Raw genomic sequence first — 20,365 nt, forward strand, 5'->3', positions numbered from 1 at the left:
GGCAGCCAATTAGGTTCTGCTTGGGCCAGTTCCTGTTCTGGTTGGTGAGTGCTAAGGTCTTATTGACTTGTAAATATTTTGAATATCGCTCCTAAGTCTCAGTAGAAAGATCTTTTCTGCCATTTCCAAAAGGAGACTCAGTCATAACATCACACTTAAGAGTTCTTAGTCCCTCCACATCAACAAATGCAGGAAAATGTGTGTAGTTATCTTTGCCCAGGACTCACCACAAGCTTGCTATTACCTCCCAGGCAAGGTCAGCACCTCCAGAGTAAACATGCACAAACTTATTATTATTACTTACTTTAAGACATATGAGCCTACTTGAAGGAGAGATCATTTTAGGGCAAAGAAGAAACATAGGTGAGATCAAACCACTGGGATCCTTTAGTTCCTCTAATTAAAATATGCCTCAGATCCCTGGTTTCTTGGGTTCAAGGAAACCTGAATTTCCTTGAACAAGTCTCCCAAGAACACTTCAGAGGTGGAAAATTGAGGCTGTTTTTGTTTGTTTGCTTATGATGGGAAAGGAGACGATGACTCCTTACATTAGTCTCCCTTTATTCAAGGAGGATATGTTCCAAGACCTTTAGTGGATGCCTGAAACCACAGTAGTACTGATTGCTTTAATTTAATGCTTTTTCCATTTTGACTAAATAATTATCACGCATGTGGCATAACTTTCGTAATTTGAGTTGTGTCAACAAAACTAGTACAAATGTCTTTTTCCCTCTTCACAATTTCATGGGTCAAAGATTCTTTCTTACCATAGACCTTAGCAACCTCAGCATATGATTTTTTTTCTTTATTAAGAAATTTCAGGCTGGGGTTGTAGCTCAGTAGTAGAGCGCTTGCCTCGCACACATGAGCCCCTGGGTTCCATCCCCAGCACCACATAAAAATAAATAAATAAAAATAAAGATATTGTGTCCATCTACAACTAAAAAAAATATTTTTTTAAAAAAGATCTTTCACATTATATACCTAAAGGAAGTACTTTGAAGCTTCTCTTTGGCATATCTAAATTGCCAGCTTTATTACTTTTGTACTTTGGGGCTATTATTAAATAAAATAAGGGTTACTTGAACATAAGCATTGCAAGACCTTGACAGTCAATCTGATAACAAGACAGCTATTAAATGATTAACAGGTGGGTAAGCATACACAGCGTGCAAATGCTAAACACAGGGATGATTCACGTCCTGGGCAGTAGTGAACAGAACAACCTTGAGATTGTATTACACAACTCAGAGCAGTGTGCAATTTAAAAATTCTGAATTGCTTATTTCTGGAATTTTACATTTAATATTTTGGAATGGCAATTGACTGTGGATAATTGAAACTACAGAGAGTCAAACTGTATAAGGGAGGACTACTGTACCACATTTCATAGAGAAAGCCAGTGAGAAGTTGGAGACAATTTGTGTCTTCAGTGGGCCCATCCCCCTGCACCCTGCTTAATTATCCACAGTAGCTGTGGAAGTCTCTGTAAGAGCCCCTACATTTGAGCCCCAGCTCTGCTACCTTGAAGCTGTGTAACCTTGTAAGCAGCATTTCAGCTCTCGAATCCTCACTTTCCTCATTTGTTCTTCTACATTAAGGTCATACTGTGGTTCCCATTCACTTACAGTAGCTCGTCTCCTACCATTTGCCCCAAGTACACCTGCCCACTTTCTACTCCTCATTCCTCCCAATTCCCTGAACTCTCCTATACCTCTGAACCCATGCATGTTCTTTTCACTCTCTTTGGGATGCTTTCTACTCTTCTCTGGTTTTGACAGTCAGCTCAACCTTCAACCACCCCATACCATCCCTGTCAACTCCTGGCTGGGCAGCTGAGTGCTTCCTCAGCTCCATTGCCATAGTACCCTGTCCCTGTATCCCTCTAATCCTGCATTTACCTGTGGCTTTTAACCCTTTACAAACAAATCACTCTCCCTCTTCACTAGGCCGTGAGAGTTCACAGTCTAATAGGTGAGAGAGAAGTGTCACTGGTTACAGAACACTGTGTCGAGTACTTGGCACAAAAGAGGTACTCTTGAAATGTTTCTGAACAAATAAGGGAATGAGCCAGACAATCTGTGAATGTTAACCATTCTTGTTATAGCTTAATCAACTCATGGTGCACATATTTATCTTCTAGATGTCAACTTTCCTGTATTTCTCCAATGTGTGTTTGGTTCATTCCTGCTAAAGGCATGCCAGGCAGGTACTTCTAGATAAGAGGGGGCATAACCTTCCAAAATATATGGGAGAACCTCAAACTAAGCAACCTCTTATGTGATGGCTGCAGATCGTGCCTCAGTGCAGTAAGAATTCTGCCTGTCTCAAGGTGAAAATCACCACAGTGACCCTCCTGCTGCCAGTCATCTCCTCCCTGCCCCTCAACACAAAGCGAATAAGTAAATGGGGGAAAAAACGTGAAAAATAAACATCAGCAATGAAAATAAATGGGAAATGTGAGGTGTAGGTGATAAGCAAGTTTATTATGTCAATGAATATAATATGTTTCCATTCAGTGCTGAATTCCTATTACCGTATGGATTATTATTGGCATGTTCCTTATGGAAAGAGAAAGGGCACATCATTAGGGTGAGAGACAGTTTGGAGGCTATGAAAGTGCTGATCTGGTTTTGTTTTTATTCTAAATAGCATAGCAGTCTGACCACAGTCAGGTCCTCAGCTTCTCCTGACCTCATTTTCCTCAAATGTAGGAAATCAAACCATGTGATGGCTAACTTTCTGCTATAGAATTCTGATTCTGGATACATTAAAGTTTATACCTGTAGATTAAAATAATATCTCATTCATATTATGATATTTTTCATGCTAAAGACTTATTCAGTGAATGTTTTATTACATCTTTCATGGAAGTTGGTTGACCAGGTGTTGGGGTTATAGAAAGATAAGTAGATGAGGTCCCTGCTTTCAAGGAGTTTATAGTGTAGAAAGGAGACATGTCTATAAAATACAGGCAGAAATGTTGAAGGGCATCAGAAGGATATAGCTAAATAAATGCTGTGAATGTTCAGAAGACTTCTTTGAGGATGTATCACTTTAGCTGGGCACCAAAAAGGATGAAAGGACTTAGAAATACGGAGATAGGAACAGTTTGGAGAGTCAATGTGGAGAGAACAGTGGGAGTCAAAGCTTGAAGGCAGAATTACACAGATTGTTTAGAGAAGAACAAGGAGTCCAGTTTCCAACAAAGGGTTCATAAAGAAGTAGAAGGAAAGACTGAGAAATAGGATGTGACAGGATTGTGGGTGGGTGCTAAGTGCGGGGCTAGGGAATGTGGTTGTGGCGTCTGTGTTTACAAAGAGTTGTAAGAGCAGAGTTCCTGATGACCACTCATTTTAAGCCAAGCATATGCTAGGCCGCTGTCTCGTTCCTGTGTTCCCAAAGGTCCCTGCATCTGTTTCGTAATTTTTTTTTTATACTGGTGATTCTTAGAATTTTAGAGCAGAACACAAAGTTGATATATCCAAAGCTTTTATTTTATAAATGAAGGGACTGAGATAAACAGAACTTTGGAGACCATTTACTTAATCAGCAACAGAGCAAAAGCTGTTCAGATTCTCTGGTTGTTGGCCCAGCCTCTTCTTGGCATTCCTCCAATAGAAGTCACTGTTTTTAACCAAAAATCACATCAAGAGGAAGTAGGAGAGAAAGGTCCACACTAGGAGGTAGAAATGGAGTTTAGTTTTCTTTCACCAGTTTTCTCTGTGATCTTGGACAAAAAGACATGGATTCAAGTTCCAAACCTCTGAAGTAATATAATAAACTTCCTTGTTATGTTGAAGAAGTTTGGAGATGAATAGAACCGTGTTTGTTAAAATCCTTCCACATTTATAAATGCCTATACCAACATAAGAAACTCTTATCTTCAGAAACACTCTTTTCGATTTCCGAATGTATGATAAATTAGCAACACACTCAAACTCCTCACCTTCTTGTTTAACGCATAGTGATTACTTGTTACCCTTTGCAGACCTCTCCCAATGTACTTCCAGGATCTTTTAGAGCTGGAAACTAGAGATGTGGTTGATCAATGCCATCTCGATGTTTATTTCACATTCGGACCTGGGCTTGAGTTAGGAGGAGGAGCTGAAGGGTCAGAACTATTTGCCCTGCACTGTGCCTGCTTCAGCGTTTCCACAGGGCATGACCAGATAAGTTGGGATTAAACAAGTAGATTTTTTTTCTTAAAGGAGAAAAGAGTCTTCCATTTACTTTCACTGGGTTTAAATGAAGAGTAGTAAGTCTTCCTATGTAGAACAAGCCTAATGTTCTTATCAGTAAATCTTCAAAGGAATCTTCAGTAAATCTTATCATGGGATCTTTTAAGATAGAAGGAACTCAAGTCATCCCAACCAGTCTTTAACTTAATGCAGAGATACCCTCCTACAGCTTCCCTGGGAATTCGTTCTACTCCCACATATGCTTAAATCTGCACCAACAACTGGGAGCTCACTACCTATGAAGTAGCTCATGCTCTAGATGTTAGAAAATGATTTTATGTTCCTGAATTCCTCCCTCCCTATGACTTCAGCCTACTGAGCCTAGTTCTACCTTTAAGAAGAAAATCAATCACTTCCCTTTCCTCTTTCACATGTCAGCTTTCCTTAAATCTGAAGCCAACTCTCATCTTCCTCGAAGTCCTCTCTATCATCATCCTAGTCAATCACCTCTAATGATTTCTGATTCTTCCTAACCTATGTTCCCAGACATTGAGTGTCACCCTCTAGACTAGGCCTGATTCATGCCAAAAGCATGATACATTGGTCCTATAGTGAGGATCATAGGCTTTACATTCAAACAGAGCTTACAAATCTGTTTTAGTAGATTTATCTTGCTTGTTGAATTTTGGACCAGCTGATTGGCAGTTACTATCTCATGTGGATGGATGGACAGCCACCACATCAGTTCTCCTGTCCAAATGACTGGAATAACTCTAAATATCCGCTAGAGAGCTCTAAATCAATGCCTCACCAAGCAAAGCTCATCATCTTTCTCCAGTATAGCTCCCAGTTTTATCAGTGGTGCTATTGTTCTCCTGAATGACTTGAGCTCAAGGCTTTTTTTCATCTTTGAGTCTTCCCTTCTTATTTTAGCCTAAGCCTCATCTAGTCCCCCTCAGTGCCCTTCATAATCTTATTTCCATTCTCACTGCCATTGCTCCAGGTCAGGGCCCCATATCCTTGACCTGGATTGTTGCAGCAGTCTCTTAGCTGGGCTTTCTGCTCCAAGTCACCACATCTTATTCAACCCAATAGTTTTCTCCAAGTTCCAGTGCTCCTCGTTGGCAACTTAATATGTGCTTTCCTCTCTTACTATTTGCCCTATTTGTTTATAGTCTGTTTTTCAAGGCTGGTTGGTTGGTTGTTGTGCAGTACTGGGGATTGAATTCAGGGGCTCTCTACCACTGAGCTACATCCCCAATCCTTTATTTTTATTTTTTTAATTTTGAGACAGGGTCTTGCTGAGTTGTCAAACCTGGCCTTGAACTTGAGATCTTCCTGCCTCTATCCTCCAAGTTACTAGGATAACAGGCATGTACTCCTAAGCCCAGCTCTATTTTTCAAGTTTTAAAGACTAGAGACTATGCATCTCTTTGTAACTACAGCAAACAGATATAAAGAAGGCCTTTAATAAACATTTCATGTTAAGAACAATAACAATGAGATGAAAATATTTTTGAATAAAAGGCACTTTAGAAAAACACTATTTCCAAAAAGATGGGGAAGTATCTAAGTTAAAATAACAATAACGGCAGCAATAATAAAATTGACATTTGAACCACTTGACATCTCTAGTAGGCATTTTAGAATTCTGCTCCCAAAACTAAACTCATTCTGGATCTTCCCAAACTCCTCAATCTACAACTCTATAATAGTCTTCCCTCATGTTGGTAAATATGCTCTCCACTCTTCCAGTTGCTCCCCAGTCAGAACATGTGGGATCATCCTTGATTCCACCTTTCTTTCATACTCTACATCTATCAGCAAAACTTTCAGCTCTTTCTTTGACATATCACCACTTCTCTCCACCTTCACCTCTACCACCCTGGTCCAGGCTACTATTTCCCACCTGGATTATTACAATACCCTTCCAACTAGTTTTCCTTCTTTTCCTTTGCCCAGCTATCCATTCTTCATGTTCCTGCTGAACACCATCCAGTGGCTTCACATGTCACTTAGAACCAAAGCTGAAGTCTTCACCGTAGCCTCCTGGGTCTTGCATGGTCTGGTCCATCCACCTCTCTGACCACTCACTCACTGGACTTCAACCATGCTAGTCTTTCACTGCTTCTCAGAAGTCCCAGGCATATTCCAACCTCAGAGCCTTATACCTCCAGTTCCCACTATCTGGAATGTGGGCCTGCCCTCCCCACCACCCACACACTCTTTCCTCAGATTTCTGTGAAAATGTCTTCTTATAATGAAGACCTTCACTAACCATACCAAGTAAATCAGTCCTACAGTCTCCATTCCCATTGCTTTACATCTTCCTTAAGCCGCTCTTTTCTTTTTCAAATCACACATTACCATCTGCCATATTATGTTTGTGGATTTATTGTCTGACTTTCTCTATGAGAATGTAGCCTCTGGAGTGGTAGGGACTTTGTTTTGTTCCTTTGCAGTATCCCTAGCTCCTAGAATAGGAACTAGCATACAGCAGGAGCTCAATAAGTATTTGATGACTACCTCAATGAATGAATGCATGAACCTGGGTTTATCTGATTCCATAATTTATATTCACCCTCCATATGCAATGACTAGATGCCCACCCTGTTTCTCCTTCTACACATTTTTTCAATCAGTTCTGTTAATTTGCACTTAATAAATCTTGAGTAAATCTGATTTCTTTTCAGAATCAGCATTCGGGCTTTTACTCAGCTGTTTGATGAAGACCTGAAAGAATTCACAAAGCCACTCTATTCAGACACATTTTTCTCTTTGCCTATCACCACTGAGTCAGGTAAGGCTAACCTTTCCATCCACCCCTGTGTTCTGCCAGCCACTGTGTCACCTGAAAGAGCCTGTAGGGGGAGATCTGGTGACTTTCCTGATTGGTAGGAGGAACATTATTTTCACATGGAACTTTATCTTTGATGATCATGAGCTGATGTGGATTAGGGAGATTGCACAACTTCTGTGGGAGACCAACCTAGATAAGAAGATGCAGTACAAGATTTTTTTTCTATTAGGGTTAGAAGGAATTGGGTTTAAAAAAAAAAAACAGCAATTGAAAAACATTAAAATAAAGATCTAGCCCAGGCCAAAATGTAAATTGGTATGAAAGGCTTTCTGTTATGATTGGAAGTGTACATATGCACATACAGTCAACCCTCTGAATTCATTGTGTATTGCAAATATTTTGGGAAAAAGTTGTGTCTGTACTCAACATGTACAGAGATTTTCTTATCATTATTCCCTAAACAATATAGTATAGAAACTATTGACAAAGCATTTATATTTTTACATATTCTAGAAATCTGGAGATGACTCAATGCATAGAGAGGAAGTGCACAGGTTATACACTACATCATTTTGTATAAGGGACTTGACCAACCATGAATTTTGATATCCTGACAGAAATGGCTCAGAATGAATCCCCCTCAAAAACTGAGGAACACCTAGACATAGGAAAAAAGACTAGAGAAAAAACAACAAAGTATTAATGACAAGTATCTCAAAGTAGTAGTGTTATAGGTGATTTTTCTTCATTTGCTTCTTACGTATTATTTTTTCACTATTTAAAAATGTTAATTTAAAGAACTAGATATTAAAAAATGATGTAGCTCAGTGATAGAATGCTAGCCTAGCATGCATGAGGCCCTGGATTTAATTCCAAGCACCATGAAAAAAATAATAAAAATGTTAATTTAAAAGGCTCTACATAAATTTATGAAAGAAACATCTTTGGTGTGCTCATGGGAAAGTCTCAGTAATAAAAATGGCTAGTATTTGCTGGGCACCTCCTCTGTGGAGCTGCGGTGTTAAGCATTTCACATAGAATAACTTGTCCAATCCTCACCACTACCTTTTGAATTCACTGCTTTTATCATCCCCATTTGAAAGGTGAGGACGTGAGGCTCCAAGAGCTCAGTAACTTGCCCAAGATGGCGCAGCTGTGCTTCCAGCCCTTCCTGCCTGAGCACACAGCCTCTGCACTGCACTGTCTCTGAATATTTCCATCATGCTGAGAATAGCATCTCTTTCATCACCTTGTTCCTTGACACCATTGTCTGTCCCAGCTTTCCCGTGGGTGGCCCGTGTGCTACAGTGCTGGTCTCTTGGTCTAGGGAAGTTCTTTAGAGCTGAAAGAGTCTCCCCTGCTGCATGACAAACGTAGCTCATCCCACAAACCTTCCTATCCATCTATGCCAAAGACAGGGATAATCTTCCACTTTTCAGACCAAAGAAGGATCAAAACCCAGCTAAGAGGATTTTGATGTATTCACTTATAATTTGATGTTAAGTCAGGACTCTGTAAACACAGTTCTTTCCCATGTGAAATATTTTTAGACAACAGAAATTTTATGTAATCCAGTAAAGGAATACACTATACATGCGTTCAAAACAGAATATTAAGCATGTTAAAATAAAGATTATTGTATTGATTTGATGAGTATTGAAAAGCAACATGAGATAATAAATCCAAGGTCTTAAAATGTAACTCCAAAAACAGGCTACTCTATAGACCTAAATGTGAGAGATAAACATTAACACATTTAAAAGAAAACATAGAAGTAAATTATGTGACCTTGAGTTAAAAAATTATTTCTCAGATATAACAATAATGCAACAAAAGAAAAAGTAAATGTCTTGGAGTTAATCGCAAAGGCTTTCAATGCTTGAAAGAACACCATCAAGTGAAAAGACAACCCACAAAATGGAGAAAATATTTGTAAATAATATACCTGGTAAGGATTGAGAATTCAAAATACACAAAGAACTCTTAACCTACAACTCATTAATAAAGAGACAAATAGCACAACTTAAAAATGGCAAAGGAGCTGAGTAGAAATTTGCACAAAGATGTGCAAATGGCCAATAAGTATTTGAAAAGACACTTAACATCTTTAGTCATTAGGGAAATGCAAATCAAAGCAACAATAAGACACTTCATAATCACTAGAACATCAATAATCAAAAAGACAATAGTGAGAATATGGAGAATTGGAACCCTCAAATGTTGCTTGTGGGAATGATAAATGTATATGTAGGTGTAGGCTGAGGATATATCTCTGTTAGTATAGAGTTCACCTAGCATGTGGGAAACCCTGGACCCACAAAAAAACTAACAACAGCCAAAAAAAAAAAAAAACCTGATATATCCATATGATGAGAAAATTATTTATCCATTAAAAAGAATGAAATATTCCTGTATGCTATTTGGTTGAATCCTGAACACATTATGCTAAGTGAAAGAAGCCAATCACAAAAGGCTACACATTTATGATTCCTGTTTATATGAAATGTCCAGAATAGGCAAATCCATAGACATTGAAAGTAGAGTACTGGTTGCCAGGGCCTGGGAAAGAGGAATGGGAGTGACTGCTAATAGACATGGGGTTTTCTTTGGGGGTTGATAAAAATTATGTTATAAAATTTATTGTGGTGATGTTTTCAAAACTCTTATATGACTACTAAAAGCTATTGAATAGTACAATTTAAATGAGTGAATTATTTGATGTATGAATTATATTTCAATAAAACTGTTAAAAATATAGGGTTAGGAATGTAGCTCAGTGGTAGAGCACTTGTCTAGCATTCACAGGGCCTTTTGTTCAAACGCCAGCATGGTGGGGGGAGTGGTGAGAGCCGGGGCAAGCTGGGTCAAGAGTATATACCTGTAGTCCTAGCTACTCAGAGGCTAAGGCAAGAAAATTGCTTGAACCCAGAAGTTCAAGGCCAGATTGGCAACATCAAGAGACCTGCCTTGAAAGAAAAACAAAAACAAACAAAAAAAAAACTACTTTTACTTGTTTACCTATTCATAAACTCCCAGTGGCAGGATCATACAAGATAATGAGACTGTGTTAAAATAACTCCAGAGCAATTCTCTGGATTTGTTAAAGCCCCAGATGCTCTGTAGCATGATTCCTGTAAATGAAATCGTATCTTTATCTGGATGACAAACATTTGACTTTTATCTCAGGTGCTCCAGGCTTCAGATACAAACAGAAAGTCCAAAATTCCTTAATAAACCGTGTATCATTAACTTCAAAAGTTAATGAACTTTTCCCTTAACTTGTCTGCCTGTGACAGGCAGGATAGTAGCCAATATTTCTTCTATTTCACCTTCTCAGGTGCATATTTGAATTGTATTTGTGATATCATTCCCTGGAAACAGCCTCCATAGCTCTCTTTTTTTTTATTCTAATTTGTTATATATGACAGCAGAATGCATTTCAATTCATGTTACACACATAGAGCACAATTCTTCATGTCTCTGGTTGTATACAAAGCAGAGTCACACCATTTGTATCTTCATATATGTACCTAGGGTAATGATGTACATCTCATTCCATCATCTTTCCTACCCCCATGCCCCCTCCCTTCCCCTCCATCCCCTTTACCCAATCTAAAGTTCCTCCATTCCTCCCATGCTCCACCCCCACTCCCCCCACCCCATTATGGATTAGCATCCTCATATCAGAGAAAACATTTGGCATTTGGTTTTTTGGGACTGGGTTATGTAGCTCTTTTATTGGTTCCCCTACACTAATTTTCCCACCTGGCTGTGTTCTTTCCATCTGGATTACTGCAGAGCCCTTGTTTGGAGTCATTGAAGGTGTGAGTGCTGGCCTGTTTTTAATTGGCATGTTAGTGGCTCTCGTGGCCTTCTTCATCTGCAGACGGAAAACAAGGTAAGTCAAAGATCCCTTTGGTGACCGGGCCCACAGTTTCAGAGATGCAACTGAAAATGCGCTTGAGCTTGAACAGTAAGAAGGAGAAATAATTTCCCCAGGTTAAATCTCCATTGTTTTCTCAGTAAAAACAAAAGCCAAAACGTAAAATAGTAACTCCCTTTTTCATCCTCCTCTACCGCCATGTACCATTGATGAATTTGACCCTTAGAAGTATTTAAATATGAAATAACTCATTTTGCAAAGAAAGAATAATTTTTTTTGTTGGTTCATATCCTCATGAAGACAGAGATGTTTGCCAATTGCATGCCCAAGCTCTTTTCTGAAATATCCTGAAAAATCTGGTTGACAACACCATTTCATGGCTCATATCTGCCATCCTAATTTAAGAAGAAGCCAAAAAGAAGAAAATAGCATGTGGCCCCAATGCCACGTCCTCTTCTTCTGGTGATATTTTTTTTTAATATGGCACAATGTGCTCTCTTGCAGTTATGTCTGGCATTTAAGGTTTACTGGTTTGGGAATTTTTTAGTTTTTAAGAAAAGATTTATTGAGAGTGTAGGAAGTGATTATGACCCGTAGCCAAAAACCGGGAGGCAGAGATCTTCAGTTATTATAGAGATCCGTTTCTAAGTGAGAAAGATCCACTTTTTAATGTTCTTCCTCCCCTGTTCCTCCCTCAAAGAGATGTTGGCTGAGTGCAAAGATACATGAATACTGAAAAATCTACATTTGCTCAAACATGCACAGCCTTACCATAAATGGAAAAAAAATTGTTTAAATCAAGAATGATCAGACTAAAAATCTTTTGCCTTACATTTCAGCCATGGTCGAGAAAGGCCCTCTGCCCGCCTGAGCATTCGTAGGGATCGACCATTATCTGTCCACTTGAATCTGGGCCAGAAAGGGTAAGTGCCATATTTTCTTTTATTTAATTTATTGAAAGATGGCTTTGTGTGAGATTTGCTAACAAGGCCTTTCTTCTTTTGGCTTCTTCACAGTAACCGGAAAACTTCTTGGTAAGAGAGAACACATTAATTACTTTATTATTTGCTTTTAAAATACAATGCAGGCTGGTTATGGTGTTTCCCTTTTTCTTCAGTAATTCTCTTTTTCTTTTTGTTTCTACAGCCCCATAAAAATAAATCAGTTTGAAGGGCACTTCATGAAGCTTCAGGCTGACTCCAACTACCTTCTATCCAAGGAATATGAGGTACTACTCAGGTGCAACGAAGCCTTAACACCCCTGCTTCTTAGCAGAATATCCTTTCTGACCTTTACTGTGGAATCAGAAGCTGATTGGACTTGGGAGTTACAATGATACTTAGGGTCCCAGCTAAGTGTTTTTATAATTGAAACCATTCCCTGCACAATAAACCACCTAATCTCAGAGCTCCAGAATAGCACAGCAAACCAAGTGCTACCAGGATCAGATGGTAAGAAAGAATTAACAAATGTCAAATGCAAAACCTAAAACCATCCGTTATCCAGTCTGGCCATTTGCTTGCCTGGAAAACAATGTGGTTTGGCAAAAAATGCCCAGGCTTTGGATTTGATTTCCAGTTTTGCCACTTGCGTGACCCAAAGTACATTAGTTATCCTGTCTAAGCCTCATCTGTAAGATGGTGATAAGAACATTCCCATTTGGAGCTGTTGAAGGGATCAGAGCTAGTGCATGGAGAATACTAGGCATTCTACAAGCAGTAATAAGCATACTAGTGTATGTGTTTTTATATTATTATCAATCTCAAAGTCTGTTATTCTTTTTCACATTTTCCACTTTCAAACTTATTTCTGACCCAATAGGACTTAAAAGACGTGGGTCGAAACCAGTCGTGTGACATCGCACTCTTGCCGGAAAATAGAGGGAAAAATCGATACAACAATATATTGCCCTGTAAGTTTTGTGTTGAAATTTGTGACACTGTCTGCCTCTAGCAGATTTTCTGCTCTTTTCCAAGAATAAAACGAGGCTAAAGAAATATGGCAGAACTGGAAATGGAGGATCTCAGGCTCCGGACAACTCTAATAAGGAATGACTTGCATGTTACTGCACTTTTCTCCAGAAGGATAACTACCAGCTTAAATTCTGGTTCTGAGGATACTCTACTGCTGCTGTGATTTCTCTGTGTGGACCTGCTGTTTCTCCTTCGTGGCTGAGAGCAGCAATGGGGTTAACAGCAGGGCTCTGACATCAAGTTGATCTAGGTTTTCTTAGCAAAATCTCTAGTTCACAGTTTTAAAAAAAATATATCCTTACTGCACTAGGTAAAGGAGCAGGAGGTAATCTTTCTGGATTGTATTTACTCCATCAGTGAAAGGGAACCGGCCACTCCAGTTTGGCAAGTGTCATTAACATTGCAAAGGAAGGTACAGTTGGGGCTACATATTGTCTCCTGTGCCTGATTGTTTATGTGCCACCTGTGCAACATGGGGCAGGTTAGTTATCATATCTGAGCCTCACCTGTAAAATGGAGATAAAAACACCTCCTTATGACTGTTGTGGAGATCAGAGATAAGAGACATCAGATACCATACGCTGCAAAAAAAAAAAAAAAAAATGCCACCCCAGCATGTAGCAACAAATCTCTCAACAAACTTTCTTCCAGATGATGCCTCAAGAGTGAAGCTGTCCAATGTAGATGATGACCCGTGCTCTGACTACATCAATGCCAGCTATGTCCCAGTAAGTAGCCCTAACCACGAGATGAAGCTTTAACAGGTAGCTATACTGGAAATACCTCTCCTCTTGTGTGTTCCCACTGCCCTCAGGTCTGGAAACATTTTTTAATTTGTAGAAGACCATGTCTGATTGCCATAAAATGTAGGCAATTCAATCCAATCACTGCTGAGCCTCATTTTTCACAATGGCCATAGTAATATGCAATGACCATCAACCCAGGATACATTTCCAATGGTTGTTTTCTCTGCCACCCTTTGACAAGATCCATGGAAGATGGACCTCCAGTGCTAAGGCTGCCTCACTAGGGAAGTCAGTCTTGTTATTTGAATTTCTGAAAACCACAGACATACCTCAAAGGTTGTGTCAAACTTTTGGACTTTGATCGGGCTAGCATCTTGCCAACTTTCTTCAGCACATTGCAGCAGAAGAAATTCTAAGCGTCAAATTTGAATCCCACTTGTATCCCTTGCTGGTTCACCAGGTCTCCATTTCCTTTTCTGAAAACTTAGGGTAATTATATTTCTTTCAAACAATCATTCATTCACTCAATAAGCATCAATTAGTTAAGTACTAACTGTAGGTCAAACACTGAGCCGTGTACAAGGATGAGATCCTGATCCTAAAGGAACTACCAGGACAGGAAAATACAAGGCAGTGCCAGGAGAAACTGGTAGAGCTGTGCTTTTCCACCATCACCATATATCAGCACTGTCCAGGGATCTTGTTAAAAGGCAGAATGAGTCAGCAGGACTGAGGTGGCGCCTGGAATTCTGCCTTTCTGACAAGGTCCTGTGTGATCCCATTGCTGGTGGACAGAGGACCACTCTTTGAATAGTGAGAGGGTAGAGGGTGCCACAGATCATCAAAGAGGAGAATATCACCCAGCTGAGAAAAAGAGAAAGGAAGCTCAGTGGAGCAGACCAACCTGCTAAGGTTACTTAGGGATAGTCAGATGAGAGGCAGTGTTTGGTGGGTGGGGTTCCCAGTGGCAGAGGTGACAGAACATGGAGACCCTGTGGATAGATGAGGAGAGAAAGCAACTTCAACCAAGATTTACAGGTAATTCTGCATTGCTGGAAATGCAGGATGAGTGGGAAGAAAGATCCTAGCTCATAGAATTATGGTTAGTATTAAATAGTGTCTATGGAAGACTTGACCCACAGCACAATTTGGTGGAACTGCAACAAACAGTGGTTAAGCTTCTCTTGCATAGCTGGGAGCAGTGATGTGAACCTGTCACCTCAGCAACTCAGGAGGCTGAGGCAGAAGGATGGCAAGTTTGAGGCCAGGCTGAGCAACTTAGAGAGACCATGTCTCAAAAAAAAAAAGAAGAAGAAGAGAAGAGAAAAAAAGGGCTTGGGATCTAGCTTAGTGGTAGAGTGCCCTGGGTTCAGTCACCAGAGAGACAGACAGACACACACACACACAGAAATCTTCCCCTTCGTGACATCAAATTATTGTATTATCAATTATCCCAAATAACAAAAAGTCAGTTCCTCAAACAGTTTACACACACACACACAATCACATAATTGAGGTGAAGGGTTTTCGAGATCACTGCCTGAGTCCTCCATTTGCCTTTTAGAATAGACCCAGCCTGATTAAGGGAAGTTTAGCTTTTAACAATAGTTCAATGTTCTGGCCTTTGTCCTTCCTGCTTTCAAGCCTTGACACTTGTGTAAGTATCTTTCTCTCGAGTCAGGGTCCTGGCAGAGACCTCCAGATCATCTGATCTGCAGAGCTGACTCTTTGTTTACAGTTCTGAAGAAGCCCATTGTTTCCAGCTTTTCCATATTGTAAATTCATCCACAGGGCAACAACTTTAGAAGAGAATACATCGCTACTCAGGGACCGCTTCCTGGCACCAAGGATGACTTCTGGAAAATGGTGTGGGAACAGAACGTTCACAACATTGTCATGGTGACCCAGTGTGTTGAGAAGGGCCGGGTGAGTGAACAGCCGCCCTGATTTCCCACCTTTGCTTTTCACCATCCAGATGGAATTCACACCTGCCCCCATCCCGACCCCAATCCAAAGCTGTACCCCATGAAACAAAATACAGATGCTTGAGAATGTTGTTAGTTAATTAAGCCACTCAGTTGTGAAAGGCTCTAACGGGAAATCCAGGTGATTCCAGTTCTTGTTCTGGGTTTGAAGTTTCTGTCAAAGCTTTCTCCCCGTGAGGACTGGGATTGTCAGAAGTGGCCATGACACTGTCAGAAAGAGTGCCTAGCCTCATCTGCTCCATCCTTCGGAGCACAGCTAGGGAAGAGAGACTGCAAGAGTCAAGGGGCCTGTCCCTGCTCTCAAGAAAGAAGTAGGCTGTGTCAGCAGAGGCAAAGCAAAAAGTATCTGGACAAATCATGCAAACCTCTTATACAGCACTTAGATTCCTCTACTTTATATGGTTAATTTTAGGATCAAAAGAGAAATCACATATGAAGTACTTAATAAATACACATTGGATTTCCAAATGTCTCTTAGGTCATTCGTGCTGCAGTGAGACATGTTTGTCCTCAGCAAAACTAGCTTAGTTTAATATAGAGACACATATTAACTATATGGTTAATGGGACAACTAAAATATGTATGTAACCATATAAATATGTTTGTATGTAAAACCTAGAAATTTATTCTATCTTCACACCTGGGATGCCTTATCATAATTACTAAAATAAAAGCCATGTACACAGTACTCAATATACATATCTACATACACAAATACATAGTCCTAACAAATACACATAACTTACAAAACATCCATTTACAAATAAATGTATAAATACTCCCAGACAAAATGCAAAAATAAATATAAATAGTGTCCACAGTCCCCTCTCTCCTTTCTTTGCATATGAAAAGACAAGCTTAGCTAACAATTCTGACTTCTCAAAGATCTCTTGGCATATGGCCCAAGCTAGAAAACTGATAAAAATGTGAACAAAACAGAGCCAGGAAGACAATGCCTTCCCCTGCTTGACTGGATCATTCTTCAAAAAGAACAGTAAATAAATTGTAAGTCCTGGTTTATCTGCTAGTGGGACTGGAATGCTGAAAAAATCGATAATAAGAAAAAAAAAACCTCGAGCCACAAAACTCTGTGCTGGAGAGGTAAAGGAATCCAGGTGGGGTGGGGAGCTCCTTGTGCAATGTCTCCCTGTCCCTTGGAGCAGTCGCCCATCTTCAGTACTGACCTTGAGCAGGTTAATTGCTCCAATTGTTTTAGATCCTAACTCAGAAAGGCATTTAGAGGAGGGAAAGTCCAGTTTCTCACGGGAGTTGTTTCCCAACTCACTTTTTTTTCTGTCTGTCTTCTTCTAGGTAAAGTGTGATCATTACTGGCCAGCAGATCAGGACTCCCTCTACTATGGGGACCTCATCCTGCAGATGCTCTCAGAGTCCGTGCTGCCTGAGTGGACCATCAGGGAGTTTAAGATATGCAGTGTATGTTAGTTTGCTTCACTTCATTCAATCACTCCACTTGGAAAGATGGAGATCTGTGAATCTTACTTTGGGGGTTCCTCTTTAGCTATAGTTTCAGCCCACAGATGTTCTCACATGGCATGGTTGTCAAATTTGAGTCTGCAGTGGACCATTCCTCTTATTATCCTGCTCTCTCTGCTCTTATAGGAGGAGCAGCTTGATGCAAACAGACTCATCCGTCACTTTCACTATACAGTGTGGCCAGACCACGGAGTCCCAGAGACCACCCAGTCCCTGATCCAGTTTGTGAGAACTGTCAGGGACTACATCAATAGGACTCCAGGTGCTGGGCCCACCGTGGTGCACTGCAGGTATGTGGCAACCTAGGAGACAGTCAAATGGCATCCCTAAAAGGACTGTGCCCCAGAGTCTAAAAAAGGGCACAAACATGGGGAATGTGGTGGGTGGAAGGTTTGTCTGAGCCAGCCAACCTATCTAGCCCCGGGAGGATTTCTTACGTCCTTCTTCCTCCTGCTCCCCAACCTCATTCCTCTTCACTGACTTCTCCTTTTCCATTTTCTTCACCTCCCACCTCTCTCCCCCTCACTTTCTATCCTTCTCTCTCCTTCTCTTTCCCTCTTGTTCCTTTCCCTACTGTATGAAATGCAAAACCCTTAAGTGATTTCCATGCCCTTCCCAAGGTCCATCTCACCTTCAGAGTTCTCAAGAACTCCCTTCCCACTCCAGCCAGAAGGCGACTGTACACACTTATCCTTGCCTCCTACCATCCTCAATCCTTGGAGTGGCTTCCTTTCTCTCCTCCACCTGTACTAACCTCACCGATCCTTCAACAGCCCTGATCTGGGCTCCATCCCTTTCTGGTAGCATGTCTTTATTGATGCTGCTGTAACAAACCACCACAGACGTGAGTAACTTATAAACAATAGAAATTTACTTATTGCAGCTCAGGAGGCTGGGAAGTCCAAGATCAAGGTGCTGACAGATTCAGTATTTTTGGAGGGTCCAGTCTGATTCCAAGACAGTACCTCCCTGTTGTGTCTTCCAGGAAGGAAGACAGGATTTGTCCTCACAGGAAGGAACAGAAAGGCAAAAAGACCTAGCTATTGTCCTGCAGCCCTTTTATAAGAGACTAATCTCATCAATAAGGGTGGAGCCCTCAGGGCCTAAGCACCAGCTTAGGAGACACAAACCTTCCAGCCCCAGCATAGCACTTGCTATCTGCAGACCCAGTTTTGCTCTTAAATTTCTGTTCTATCTTCATTTCTCTTTGCTTCATATAGTCTGTCCATAAAATCAACTTAACAAGCGCACTCTCTCTCTCTCTCTTTCTTTCTCTCTCTCTCTCCCCCTCTCTCTCTGGGGAGCCTGGTGTTTAGCTAATTAATGTTTGCAACAACACTTTGATAGCCCTAACTGAATGGCACTAATAAATAAAGAGCCGGGGAATTGCTACAGTAAGAGAAATGTCAAGTGCACTAATTTTCTCCCAATCAGCACAACACCCCAGGAGCCATGCGTTTATATATTATTGGAATGCCAACACTTTTAATGGGAATGTGAGGCACTCAAGGACTTCCTGCTTTCCGAAGAATGACAGGCATTTCATCCAGAATCACTGGAGAACTGTTCTTGTTTATCTGATTGTCAACCTACATAATAACCAAAGGGAAATTCTCCAAAGAATAATAATCTTTATCTGGGAACAGCGCAACATTGCCATGGGAAATGTAGCATAGTAAACAATGGGTGTGTTCAAAGAGGTTGAGGCAAGGGAAAGTTTTAAAGCAAGAGAGAGAGATTTATATATGCTACTTGGACACAAAGTTCATTGGTCTTGGAGACCTGAGCAAGAGTTGGTATCAGCATTTGGTGGAAGTGCTGGTGTCCTGTCCAGAGCTTCATATCTGAATTGCTGTGGGCTTAAAGAATATGAAAAACCTTGTTGCAAAATCGGTGCATACCTGAAAGGTAGGCAGAGCATCAGGTGCATGTCAACAAAAAGGAAATTCTTATAGGGACTTAGAAAGTTCTAATGGGCAGGCAGGAATTCTCCCCCTCATAACTTCCCAACTCTAATTTTGTCTGAGTTGATGAGAATAATTTCATCTTGTCATCAGCAACTTGCACAGAATCGAAAATCCCCAGATTAAACAACCACTTTGGGGAGCAATTTGGCAATCCCTGGCAAAGCTGCAAGTGTTGATACCCTATAACCAACCCAGCAGTTATTTTTCTAGCATCGACCCTTGATTAGTCGACACCTGTGTGCACAAAGATGTCCATTGCAACGGACTTTTTGATAGAGAAAAACTAAAAATGATCTCTAAACTAAAATTGTCTACCTATAAGGAATGGATCATCAATGGCTTATGAATTCTTATAGAATGATTAAATGAAATTAGATCTACGTATAACAATATGGACAAAACTCAAAACACAATATTGAGTAGAAAAGTTGACAAAGGATACATAAAATGTGTTAGCATTTTAGTAAAATTTTTGAAACATATAAAAGATATTATTTATGGATCTACATATATGTAGGAAAAGTATAAAAACAAACATGGACATGATACACACCAAATGCAGAATGGTACTTACCCTTGATGGGGTAAGGAAAATGGAGGAGGAGGAAGGGAAAAAAGAGATGGAATACTGAGACTCTAGGTAATGTTTCTCTGAAAAAAAGAAATATTCCTATATTCTCCCATGTCTTGGAAGAGAAAAGAAAGGTTGGGCCAGAGTCTCTGGGTTCAATCTTGAAAAGCCAATTTAATAAAAAGGCTGAATCTTCCTGCACATCTCTTCTAGTGCTGGTGTGGGTAGGACTGGAACCTTTATTGCGTTGGACCGAATCCTTCAGCAGTTAGACTCCAAAGACTCCGTGGACATTTATGGAGCCGTGCATGACCTAAGACTTCACAGAGTTCACATGGTCCAGACTGAGGTAAGAATTACAGGCTAAAGGATACAGTGCACCCTTCTCCTGCCCCCTAAAACGTCCAGGGCTTTCCTCTGACAAAGGGAAATAACTATGACACATGAGGAAGAGAAAGAGAACTGAACATAGACATTTTCCAAGACTTGTTATTTTGTAACAGATCTCAGTGACCTTGAGGATAACGTATGCCCTTATTTTTACTGAGATGGTTGCTCTGCTCAGAAAAGAATTAATTTCAGTGGGTAGGAAGAAAGATGATTATTTTTAAAAACAGTGCATTATACATAGGGGAAAAGCCTAGGCCAACCCATCTTGGAACTCATGTTCAGATAGGCTGGTATGAGCACAAGAACTTCATTAGTGAAGAGGAATAAGATTCCAATCTCTTCTCTACCCACCCACCTGACCAGCTCTACCTGCAC

The 20,365-nt window shown here is 40.4% G+C and overlaps 1 protein-coding gene across 2 annotated transcripts in view; it reads left to right on the forward strand.

The window, feature by feature from the left end:
* Ptprb (protein tyrosine phosphatase receptor type B) overlaps positions 1-20,365 on the forward strand; it is a 116,865-nt gene that overhangs the window by 84,562 nt on the left and 11,938 nt on the right. For both annotated transcript variants that reach the window (XM_027928340.2, XM_027928347.2), the window contains 11 exons: positions 6,875-6,981; positions 10,780-10,879; positions 11,704-11,787; positions 11,881-11,898; positions 12,011-12,092; positions 12,686-12,776; positions 13,489-13,565; positions 15,375-15,509; positions 16,880-17,002; positions 17,189-17,352; positions 19,814-19,949. In XM_027928340.2, the coding sequence (XP_027784141.1) occupies positions 6,875-6,981; positions 10,780-10,879; positions 11,704-11,787; positions 11,881-11,898; positions 12,011-12,092; positions 12,686-12,776; positions 13,489-13,565; positions 15,375-15,509; positions 16,880-17,002; positions 17,189-17,352; positions 19,814-19,949 (1,117 nt within the window). The remainder of the gene's footprint in view (positions 1-6,874; positions 6,982-10,779; positions 10,880-11,703; positions 11,788-11,880; positions 11,899-12,010; positions 12,093-12,685; positions 12,777-13,488; positions 13,566-15,374; positions 15,510-16,879; positions 17,003-17,188; positions 17,353-19,813; positions 19,950-20,365) is intronic.

The sequence above is a fragment of the Marmota flaviventris genome, chromosome 3 (genome assembly GCF_047511675.1).
Source record: "Marmota flaviventris isolate mMarFla1 chromosome 3, mMarFla1.hap1, whole genome shotgun sequence".
In the NCBI taxonomy this organism is placed as follows: Eukaryota; Metazoa; Chordata; class Mammalia; order Rodentia; family Sciuridae; genus Marmota; species Marmota flaviventris.